This window comes from Rattus rattus, chromosome 15 (assembly GCF_011064425.1).
Source record: "Rattus rattus isolate New Zealand chromosome 15, Rrattus_CSIRO_v1, whole genome shotgun sequence".
NCBI lineage: Eukaryota > Metazoa > Chordata > Mammalia > Rodentia > Muridae > Rattus > Rattus rattus.
The window spans coordinates 77846387-77858986 of NC_046168.1; the positions used below are offsets into that span (position 1 = coordinate 77846387).

The following is a 12600-nucleotide window of genomic DNA, read 5'->3' on the forward strand; positions in this document are numbered from 1 at the left end:
CAGTATACAGAAGCCATGCAACCTTTGTGGAACATACGTTAAATGTAAGTAGAAGGACACAGGTTAAACACTATGGGGGTAAGCTCCTAAATTAAGCTGTAGAGTAAAAATTACATAGCTCATGGCATGGAGTTTGCCATGAAAAACCACCATAAGGGTTCTGTCTTTTCCTCACTCTCTGACTGCATAGTCAGATTAGTGGATTTGTAACTGACACTGAAATAACTTAAAGTTGAGACAGACAGCTGTGGCAACTGGCAACTGATGACAAAGAACTACGTGGCTCCTTCTGTATAAACACGAGGGTGGACTTAACAGTTCATATGTAACTGTAGCTACCCCAAACTTCAACCATCGACTGTTCTATCTGCAGTCACTACAGTGTTCAGAGCTTTTAAAAAATTCATGTTTCCTCTTTTGGACTATGAACCATAGGGTCTGTCATAAAATACTGTTCACTGATGCACAGGTTTTTAAGAACTTTTTCTATGCACATAACTTTTCTTTAATGAGGAGACCATGCATTCAGGTCTTAAATCCTGTACATAGCCCTATTCCAAAGGATTCACTGACACATTATACACACGTACAAAATCTTCCCTCTCTAATGCTACAAATAAAACAGACTCTCCCACCCCCACCAGGAAGCTTACATGACTATGTCTGAAATAAGAAGTTAGAAGCCTAAAAGTACTTAAGTTATGATCCAACTCAACATTAAAGGCTCCCCTTACTACACTATACAACAGCTTGAACAGAGAAATTTAGAGAGAACCAATCTTCAGGAACACCCAAGAAAGAAACTCTAGTTTAGAAAACACAAACATCGAGTCTCAACTTCTAAGCCCTCTACTTACATAGTTATCTTATCATTCAAGCTATCAACTAATTATATTTTATGGTTAAATTAATTTGTGAGACTTTAATTGTGCCAATATTTCTGTCAAACTTTAAAAACAAATCTTTCTAAATTGGCTATCATACATACTGTTAAATAAGTGTAGTATTATTTAATGTAGTGAAGTATTAGTAAATGGTACTCTGTCCTTTAGTTTTTATTTTGTTTAAATCATCACCTGAACTTTAACAGGGTAAAAGAAGTCAGAATAAAAAGCAGGACAGAATAACAGGGCTAAACCAAAGAATTTCTAGACACTCTCAGATTCTAGAAAAGAGTAAAATTCTTAAGCAAACTGCAAAAAGGGACAGGAAACAGTGCTGAAGGACTCAGAGCTATCCTTCCCTCCCTCAGGAAACAAGAGCTGTCCCCTCTCCTTCCCTATCTCATGCTGAATCCTCAACGCACACTCTGCTCCAAGCACTCTACTCAACTGGTATTCCTCAAACAAATGTTCTATGATTTTTAGCTTCTGCTTTTCTGTTGTCTCTACCCAACCTTTCTGCTCTTCCCTCCTCTGTCCTTCCGTGTCTCCTGCTCACTACTCTTAAAATGCCTTTTACTCCATTATTTGTCTAAAAGTGCTTTTACTCTGCAGGATTACTTTAAAAACAAATAAACAGCCTTTTCTGTATTAAATATGTAAGTGTATATAGCACTTTATTAATATATTTCACTGGTACAGTTTACTTCAAAATGTAGATATTTGTGCATATACTGTAAAAATTGTGAGAGAGCAACACCACCCATGAGTTTAGAATTACTGAGAATATATTATATTCTAGAAGTTGACATGTATTATCACTATTTTATAGTGAGAAAACTACTCTGGAGAAATTAATTTAAACAAGGTGAAACAAAATTACTTCATGTATGTCTGCTTCCGAGGGTAAGTAAGCTCTGAACACTGCACCCAGTCAACTCAGTTTAAATAATTTCTTATAAACTGTATTCTTTGCTTCTGTATTTCTAAACACACATTTATTTAAAAAAAAAAAAACCACCTTAAATGAAGATATTTAATAAATAACTTATTAGATTCACTATACATATAGAGTAAATGTTGTTATAATTCTAACGCTTCCAGTCATAAACACCAAATGGCTCAGTTTTGACTGGTTCATACAATAAGAACTGATGATTATCTGAAACTAATGGTGAGAACTGAAGGTTCCCCGACAACACGAGTCCTTTCAATGCTTGTACGTGTGTGCTACCCACTGAACAGAAATGCACATGTCAATAATGAAAGTAACTCAAAGATTTCATATCCATAAAGGCACCAAACCTGGTTTTTAGACTGCTGTATCTTGTCTCTGTGTTGGTGTGCTTCTCTATTCGATGACAGAGCCGGGTCTTGCTGAACTGCACCTACAGGAGTAGGCTAAACAAAAACAACTATTACTACTGGAATGGCCTGCTTCAGAATTCCCATCTAAAACTTTCAGTAACTGTGAATCAATGAATCAATAAATGATATTAAGTCTTCAAGAAGCAACATTATTTTCAAGTACATTGATAAAAACTACCAGAGTAAAACAAAAGGAACATAGCTACATTTTCAAGTAGTTTAAAGACATTTAAGCATCTTTTGGTGTATCAACTTTTATGTGAGTAAAGCAGTGGCTTTAAACCTTCCTAATAATACTACGACCCTCTAATACAGCTCCTCAGCTTGTGGTGACCCCAACCATAAAATTATTTTCCCTGTTACGTCCTAACTGCAATGTTGCCACTGTTATGATTCCTAATGTAAATATTTGATATGCAGGATATCTGATATGCAACCCCTGTGAAAGGGTCATGTGGCCCTGTGAAAGGATTGTTCGACCCCAAAGTGACTTACAGGATAAGAACCACTGGTTTAAAGGGTCTCCTAAAGTTCTTATTAATTTAAAGTTACTTTCTCATATTAAAAATAAAAATGTATTTATAAATCTTATGCCCAAAATTAATAAATAAGTAAAATACATGTTTACAAAACTAAAGAAGTATTTCTTAAATAACAAAATCATGGACTTAATACCTTGATTCAGAGAAGCTGTTAAAATTTTTAACTTTGATCATAATAAGTTACTGCAGAGAAATATCAACAGTATGTCATAAGAATACTATATAAGGGGTTGGGGATCCAGCTCAGTGGTAGAGCACTTGCCTAGCAGGCGCAAGGCCCTGGGTTCAGTCCCCAGTTCAAAAAAAAAAAAAAAAGAATACTATATAAAAATATTATATTTGATACCAAGAAGCAAATTAAGACAGAAAACCCAAAATAACTCAACACCCTTTTACAAAAAACAGGAAATCCAGTAATAGAACTTATATAAAATTCCAAGTATGGTGCCCCAGAAGAAATGTCCCCAAACATGAAATAAAAGGAGCTCCTTACAAAATGCCATCAATCTTCATTGAGCATTCTGTACTATTAAAAATACTGTAAATAATCTTCTATGAGAAGAGCATAAAGTACTCACCAACTGTTTACCAATCCAGTCATATTCATAATCAAACATATACCCTTTGCGATCAAACAAGTCAGTAAAAAGCTTTCTTAGGTAATCATAGTCTGGCTTTTCAAAAAAATCTAGCCTTCGTACGTAACGAAGATAGGTTGCCATTTCTTCTAGAAAGGAAATAAAAATTATTCTGAATATACATGTCTATAACAACAAATAAAAAATTAACCAAAATCTTTTTCAATTAAAAATGTTAAATGATAGCAAAAGTAAAAGGTGGGAAGAAAGAGGGAATGGAAACAAGAAGTAAGACATTTAGTTTAACCACCATGTTTGCAACATTTATTACCAAAGGCTAAAACTTTTTATGGTATTTTAATACCTTGAATTGTACAAGAGGTTGAATTAGTGGTTCATGATATATGACTGTTTAATCACAAGGCATACTTCATGCATATTCTAGGGTATATTTAAAACCCTGCTGGAGCCAGTTCACATGAAAGTATTTGTACTAGTCTGATGTTTCCTTAACATCAGTAGCATACACTAACTTATCAATGTGGAACAACATTTTTAATCTTAACTGAGCTTGCAAAATAATGGAAATCATCTCAAAAATCTGACACAAAAATACAATAGAAGCTTTCTTTTAATTTCTAATCAAATAATTACTTGGTAATACACAAATTTCTACATATCACTTCTTTTTAAGTCTATACTTTCTAAAAGAAAGGGAAAATAAAAACATAAATTTAGTGGGTGAAGGATATATAGAAAGAAGTGGTAGGTTACCAATGCTGGAATCTCAGATAAGGGACCCTGTGCTCCCACTCATTCACACTGCAACGTAGTGCCCTATGGCATTCCTCACAGAGGGACTTTCTCGCTCTTCTACTTGCTGTCTAATTATAGGACTAATTATATCAGCACCTCCATTTTCCTTGGAGAATTGCGTGTATAGCCTTACTAATAATGCAGCTACTCATTCTGCCTAAACTTCTATGCCTGACACCAATATTGGTTAATTTTCCATTTATAGAAATTATAGCAAGAAAGAAAGTAAAATTTACCAGCGATGAATAAGGAAATACAAGCACTGATTCTATTGTTATTGTAATTCCACACAGAGACAAGCCAGTGGCTACAAAGTGACATAAGACCTCAATCTTGAAGGACGTAAGTCTTCTTTGTCCTTCATGTTGCTGTGCAAGCCACAAAAGATATTTAGTAACTACCAACAGCTAAGATTGGTGATACAGGCTCCTCAAGACACTGAAGCAGGAAGACAGCAAGTCCCAGGCCAACCTGGGTACAAAGCAAAGCCCAGACAGGCCTGGGTAACTTAATAAGCTTCTCAAACATAAATTTTTAATTAGCAATTCACTACCATTTCTTAATTTAGAATTAAGGAACTTTAAGTAAATTTTTGTTTGTGAGTTGCCATATGTGCTTAAAGGGGAATTATTTTCAAAATGTATACAGTTCTTTAACATAATATTTCCCTAAAGTTAGTAAATGGGGTTTGTAGTACTCTGAAAATAAAATTAATTTTTAATAACTTCCATTAAACATGATACTGAAACTCTAATAACAGTAAACTAAATGGCATTTCAACTTAATAAAATAAGTTAAGGAAACATGACTTAACTCAGTCTTAACATAACTGAAAGATGGAATTTTCTTCATGTAATGCCATCTTTTGGAGCAAATATACAAACTGCCTATACAGTAACTGTTGACAACCCTTTAATCATTTTTATAGGATTCATGTTTTTCAAAGCACACAAAAAGTATTTATAAACTTAAGCAATGAAAATTAACCTTTTTTTCTGAGCATAAGTACATGTTTCAATTTATGAACTTGATCGCTGTCCATTACCTGGGAAGTTTTCACACAGCACTTCTATCGGTGTGGCTCGTTTCGTGTCTCCAATTTTCTGATATCTCTCTTTTAATGTATCTGCCTGGAGTAGGAAAGAAGAGGACAAAAATGTGGTGTTTTAAATACTACTTAGTTGTAGTAAAAGGCCTTAATACACATTAGTACTCTGTGAACTCCAATAAAGAAAGCAAAAAAACCCAATTACCTTTAAGCCTTGCCAAGGAAGACTGCCTCTTAGGAAGTACATGAACATGTGTCCTAGAGCTTCTAAATCGTCTCTTCTGCTCTGTTCTGAAACAGAAGAGGAGCATGACATTTCACCCACCAGCCAGTACGATACACCAATAACTGCTTCTAAGTTTACTACATACGTGTAAACAACAGAATCATACTTAAACTCCTTTTACAGATTGTCATCTTTAAAATATGCCATATAACATCTTTAGTGCTACTGAAACTTCACTTGTTTAGATACCTATCATGGAAATGGAGGCCAATGGAGAAGAGGTTTAATGGTCAAACTGAGTCTCTGTATCTTGTAACTCTACCTTAAGAGTAATAATAGAACATGGTAATGGTTCCAAGAAACTGTAGAGTTTAAAATGCTTAGTATTCTGTAAGCCTAAAATTTCCTAAACACAGATTAACACAAAATATATAGCATGTAAATGACACTAATAAAGAATCTGAAACCTCATAAATATTTACTATGTTGTCACTGACGTTAAATTGAGATTTTTAAAATACAAAGATGTTAACAGAGAAGAAATGTTTATAAAAAGTACATCACACAAGCTATGTTTACCAAATTCCAAGTAATGCTCAAGGCTTTTAGAAAAGCAAACTTTCCAAGTACTGACCTGCAGTAAGATGAAAGGTCAGGAAACAGTTGAATTTCTACCCTGTGTTCCCATAGCATTTGCTTCAGTTTACAAACAATGCTTACTTGCACTGTTCTCAGTATCTGTCTGTCACCTAGACTGCATGTTAGCAGAGCTGGCTCATTACCCTCACAACCCAGTAATGGTCAGCACAGAGCACACTCGGGATGCTTAAGTTCTGGTATCTTAAAAAGGAAAAGTAATGGAAAGAAAACATTATTTACGAACTCCAGATGGGAACTGAAAGCATTTTGGAAACTTTTAAAAGCTGGAGGAAGCTGGCCTCCTGCTGGTAGCTGACTCCTTTTATACAGTGGAGCAGAGGTTATGTGCACTCTAGATGCTTAGCAGCTGATACTGAAGTGCAGTCGGGTTTGATAATTACTGGAAGGAAAAGCTCTGCTCACTGTAATAAAACACACCCTTGACAGCATACCTGCATAACAGCATACCTGCATAACTGTCACCACAATCAAGAAGAGACTCCAAAAGCTCTGTGATCAATGTCCCTTTCTACCTCCAACCTCTGGCCTCAGAGCCCCACCTAACTGCTTGCCATTATAGATTAGATTTCATTTTCACACAGTATAGATTATACAGTACAGGTTCATATCTGGATTCTTTCCATCGGTCTATTTTCATGGTTCTCCCATAATGCTCCCTGCATCAAGAGCTCACTGCTTTTCATGAGGACAACCACAATAAGCCCACCTAATTCACCTAGGTAGGCTCCAGTCTGAGGCCTTCCTACTGAGGGAACCATGAGCATCCTGACACTTCTGAAGTATACTGCAGAAAGGTTGTGTGCCATTTCAGATCTCCATCAGCAATATTAATGGTTATTTCAGAATTTAATAATGTCATCTTTTACATTTTACCCAGGTCAATATCTATGACAGGGAAGCTTACAGTGGATGAACAGTATCTTACTGAAGACTGATGCTCTTGGACTTCATCCATGAACTGCACACATGTGTGCTATATTTTCATGAAGTCTAATTTGCTACCAATTTTTTCTCTTACTATTCATACTGGCTTATTTGCAATTCAAAAAAATCTCTGACTACACTTGAGACCACAGATTTTCTATTTTTCTAACTATAGATTTTATAGTTTGGGTTCTTCTATTTAAATCTATTATACACGTTGAAGTAAATTATTTTTGCTTTGGTATGGAATAAAAAATAGTTTTTGTTTGTTTGTTTCTCTCTTTCTTTCAATAATGACATCTGGCTATACTACTTTCCCTGTCCCCAAAACTGTTTCTGCATTATTCTCAAAACTCAGCTGACCATCTATATTCAAATTCTGGACTTTATATTCTGACCACCTATCTGTCTTCATATCAATACTACTACTCAAAATAAGTAGGGCATGGACGAGATTGGGGGAAGGATGGTATTTAAAGAGGTTAATGACTGGAAAACAGAAATTCAACAGGAAAAACTAACAAAAAAAGGGTTGATTATTTGAAAGCTTCAATAAAATAATTAATCCTCTTACTAGACTAAAAAAAAAAAAAACCCTACAAATTAACAGTAACAGGAACAACAGAAGGGGCATTAGACTAGATCTTTCAGACCTTGAAAAACACTGATTTAAAAAATTCTGAACTTAGCTGTGTGGTGGGAACAACAGCAGGAAGATCTCAGTTACAGGACATCCAAGGCTCTATAGAGAAATTCTTTCTCAAAAACCATAAAAAGAACCAACATGATGCCAACGCAACTGAAATGAAGCAGACAAATACTCTGTAAGACTTACTAAGTACTGGACTTTCTCAAGACAAAATAAAGAGCTCTATGCCAATAAAAGAAATTTAGTTTAAATTTTAAACCATGAGCTGAAAAAATGGCTCAGTGAATAAAGATCTTGCCATGCAAGTGTAAGGACCAGAGTTCAGCCCCCGGGACCCCCATAAGCTGGATACTGTAACATACTTTGTAATCCCAGCTGGCCAATGATGAGAGAGAACAAATAGAGAAGAATCCTCGAAGTTTCCAGACCACCGAGGTTGACCTATGCAACAATGAACAACTAGAAACCCTGTCTCAAACATGAAGTCAAAGATCTACACCTGAGTTTGCCTATACTCTGACCTTCACATACATGTGGGACCTCCATGTGTTGTTATGTAGCAGTTTCCTCTGAACTGAAACCTTCCATGAGATAAGAAGGGACTTCATGACACTTGGGAGTTAAGCAAACTTTGTATGTCTAGGAAAGCTGACATTTGCAAGAGTCATCAAAGAGCCCCACCAGAGTGATAAAGCAGTAAAAGACTTCGGGAGAAGACCCTACCCAGCTAAGTCAGATAAGTCATCAAGGTTTCTCAGACCTGCTGAGCAGGCCTGGAAGCTATCCCCAGATGCAGAAAGCTCCAGGGAAGCACTTCCATGAGTCATCCTCTGTGCTGCAGTGGGCTTGCTGATGACGAAGCTGCTTCCGAATCATCCTGATTCTGAAAGTAATCTCCCACCCATACTCCTGTTAGTAGCACCAATAAAAACCAATAAAAACTTTGGTTCACCAAAATGGACTCCAGGGTAACTGTTACCTTGGATCTGTAGGCTTGCTTTCTGGGATGAGCAGACATGTCTAAGTGTTTAATCTCCCCAGAAAAAGTCTCTCACATAATCTGTGCCCTTGTCTATACATACAGACATGCCCACACACAAACAACACACACACACATACACACACACAATATTCACACAAATGTTCTTTAAATTAATAAAAAACATTTTAATAATCGTAAAACCTTACCTAATTATGAGGCATGGCTGGTAAACTGTACTAAAGGCAAGACGTATCGGATCAACAAAACTTAGAAATAAGAGTTCTCAACTCTTATCCTGTTTGTCAGGATGTCACTGCATAAAATCACTACAAGTAACAAAAACTCATAAGGTATCCCTCATAAACAAGCATGAAATCCTTAAGAAGATAACGTTCCTTGACAGAGTAATCATTACTCTTAGAATATAAGGTTGACTTACCTTTCAAAGGTGAACCTATGGGGACTGGGGAGTGGCTCAGTGGGTAAGAGTACTTGCTCTGTAAGCAAGAGGCAGAGTCTGTATCCCAAATGAACGAATATAAGGAGCCAGAAATGGAGGCCACTGCCTGTAACCCCAGGACTGGAGGCAGAAACAAGCAGTTCCTAAGACCTCGCTAGCTAAAGAGTAAAAAGGCAAGTGGCCGATTCCATGAGAGACTTCTCTGAGGCAATAAAGAAAGCCCCCATGCTGTGCTCTGGCCTCCACATGTACTGAATACTTGGACACTCATATACATATCACACACACATGCGCGCATATACACTTGGCCTAACATAAATTTAAAATCTATTTCTTTCATTCTTTCTATTCATTGTCATATGAAAATTTCTTGCCATTTAACAAAGCAAGAAAATGTCATTTAATTATTGAAATGTAGTCATGGTGCAAGACAGCACAATGAAGCAGTCCAGATTGACTCCAGCACCCACATGAAAGGATGAGAGACTGAACTCACAAAGATATTCTTTGACCTCCAAACAAGCAGCGTGGCATATGCAACCCTCAATGCACAAATATGCATAAAATACTAAGTGTAAAACCAAAACATTTACATACTAGCAAAGAGCAATGAGAAATTAAATTTAAAACATCTTTACAGCAGTATCAAAAACCTAGAAAATATATAAAGACAAATTTACAAATATAGAAGAGTGTATGAGAGTGTGTGTGTGAGTGTGTGAGCCTCTGTGTGAGCGTGTGCATGTGAGCATGTGCCTGCACGTGTAAGTAAGACAGCATATAATTACAAAGACTTGAAGTGTGTGTGAGTGTGTGTGTGAGTGTGTGAGCCTCTGTGTGAGCGTGTGCATGTGAGCGTGTGCCTGCACGTGTAAGACAGACAGTGTGTGTGAAGTGTGTGTGAGTGTGTGTGTGTGTGGTGTGTGTGTGTGTGAGTGTGTGTGTGTGAGCATGTGTGTGTGCACGTGTGTGTGTGTGGGGGTAATTTGTGTGTGGGTGTGTGAGTGTGTGTGTGGGTGAGCCTCTGTGTGAGCGTGTGCATGTGAGCATGTGCCTGCACATGTAAGACAGACAGCATGTAATTACAAAGACTTGAAGTGTGTGAGTGTGTGTGTGAGCGTGTGAGCCTCTGTGTGAGCCTCTGTGTGAGCGTGTGCCTGCACGTGTAAGTAAGACAGCATATAATTACAAAGACTTGAAGTGTGTGAGTGTGTGTGAGTGTGTGAGCCTCTGTGTGAGCGTGTGCATGTGAGCATGTGCCTGCACGTGTAAGTAAGACAGCATATAATTACAAAGACTTGAAGTGTGTGAGTGTGTGTGTGAGCGTGTGAGCCTCTGTGTGAGCCTCTGTGTGATGTGAGCGTGTGCCTGCACGTGTAAGACAGACAGCATGTAATTACAAAGACTTGAAGTGTGTGAGTGTGTGTGAGTGTGTGAGCCTCTGTGTGAGCGTGTGCATGTGAGCGTGTGCCTGCACGTGTAAGACAGACAGCATGTAATTACAAAGACTTGAAGTGTGTGAGTGTGTGTGAGTGTGTGAGCCTCTGTGTGTGAGCTGCGTGTGCATGGAGTGTGCCTGCACGCAAGACAGACAGCATGTAATTACAAAGACTTGAAGTGTGTGAGTGTGTGTGAGTGTGTGAGCCTCTGTGTGAGCGTGTGCATGTGAGCGTGTGCCTGCACGTGTAAGACAGACAGCATGTAATTACAAAGACTTGAAGTGTGTGAGTGTGTGTGAGTGTGTGAGCCTCTGTGTGAGCGTGTGCATGTGAGCGTGTGCCTGCACGTGTAAGACAGACAGCATGTAATTACAAAGACTTGAAAGCACTGACTCCCTCCAGTTGTCCTCTGGCCTCCAAATGCAGGCAGTAACATGAGCACACACCAGCCCCCCACATACATATGCAAAATAAATAGGTCACACACACACACACACGCACGCACACACACACACACACACACACACACACACACACACACACGTGCATTATATAATATACATTAGCCTCACAGTAGGAGTCTTTGTTAAATCCACCTGAGTACTGTAGTTGCCAGTGTCAACAGAAACGGTCATAAAGCGATCTCACATCACTCCATCAAAGGACGGTATTAGATTCATAATCTACAAAGCATTATAAATTCAAGCCATAAGTACAAGCCAGTAAAGTAAGCCCACTACTAAAACTCAATCCAAAAGCCCTTTTACCTTCATAATTGCTTTCTTTGTGTTCCTGTACCAACTGACACCTGGAAATAAATGTCAGCAAGTGGGAAGTAATACAAGTCACAAGAAAGCTTTCTCTTTGAAATGAGTAACTACGGCACACGCTTCAAGTCTGTAAGAGTTCTATTACATGAAAAAGATCCCTGACTGGTTATCGGGTGCTTATGAAATCCTGTTCACATTTTTCTAAAGCGTTTAACTGGATAGGCCTGTTTAAAAATGGGTATTTCCCTCAAAGTCATTATTATGTAATTTTTAAAGGATTAGAATTAGAGATTTGATTTAAGTACAGTTAAAATTTCTTTTAAATGAATTCAAAGAAATTTAATCTATATAATTAAACTTTTACCCATTAGAAATGTTATGTATTATATATGCATAACCCATTTTCAGAGTCTTATATATATCCATGTGCCATAAATCAGACGTTTCAAAGTTGTAACTTCACTGAAAGTAGAAATTATTATCTCCTATCTGGAGTGTAGGCCGAAAAAGTTAAATAACTACCAGAAGTTAACAGGACAGGACTCAACACACCTTCCTTCATCTGTTCAGTCAGAAAAACCTAACAATGAAATAAATATTGCTACAAACCTTCTGCAATGCTTTTCTATTAATGATCCAATATTACTGTTCTCCATTTGATATGACAGTACTATTCAATTATCTCTAATTGTCCATATCAATTAAAATTTAATTGTGACTAGAAAGACTTTTTTCATGAACTCAAATCTATCTTTCAACACAGAATATGCCAAAGACCTCATTCATATATATATATATAAAATCAAAAATAAACTTATTACTGAATTTTTTCTACTAAAAAAAAAACAAGAAAGGCTAAAGTGCAGACTGGTAAGAGAACTCAGAATAAAAACTCCAAGAGAATATAAATTACTCTTTGTAAATAAAACAAAAAACAAAAAACTTCTACTATCTGCAAAGGTTATATCTAGGGCTGGAGAGATGGATCAATGGTTAAAAGAGTTTTCTGTTCTACTAAGAACTTGAGTTCAACTCCTAGCACCACATTGGGCCACTTACAGCCACGGGTAATTTTGGCTCCGGGACCCTCTTCTGGCCCCACAAACAACTTCTTTGTATGTAAGTACTCCTATACAAACACTCATGCATACATATAATTAAAAAATAAAAGTAAATTTGCTTTAGATGGCTTTATTTAATATTTCCTTATAAAATGTTTTAGCAGTTTTCTCAACCCCACAATACCCAGAAGTACAT

The 12600-nt window shown here is 37.0% G+C and overlaps 1 protein-coding gene across 1 annotated transcript in view; it reads right to left on the bottom strand.

Moving 5' to 3' along the window:
- The window catches only part of Csnk1g3 (casein kinase 1 gamma 3), an 86904-nt gene that overhangs the window by 21855 nt on the left and 52449 nt on the right, over window positions 1-12600 (bottom strand). The window contains 4 exon segments of the mRNA XM_032886156.1: window positions 2187-2282; window positions 3370-3518; window positions 5231-5315; window positions 5439-5524. Of these exon segments, the coding sequence (XP_032742047.1) occupies window positions 2187-2282; window positions 3370-3518; window positions 5231-5315; window positions 5439-5524 (416 nt within the window).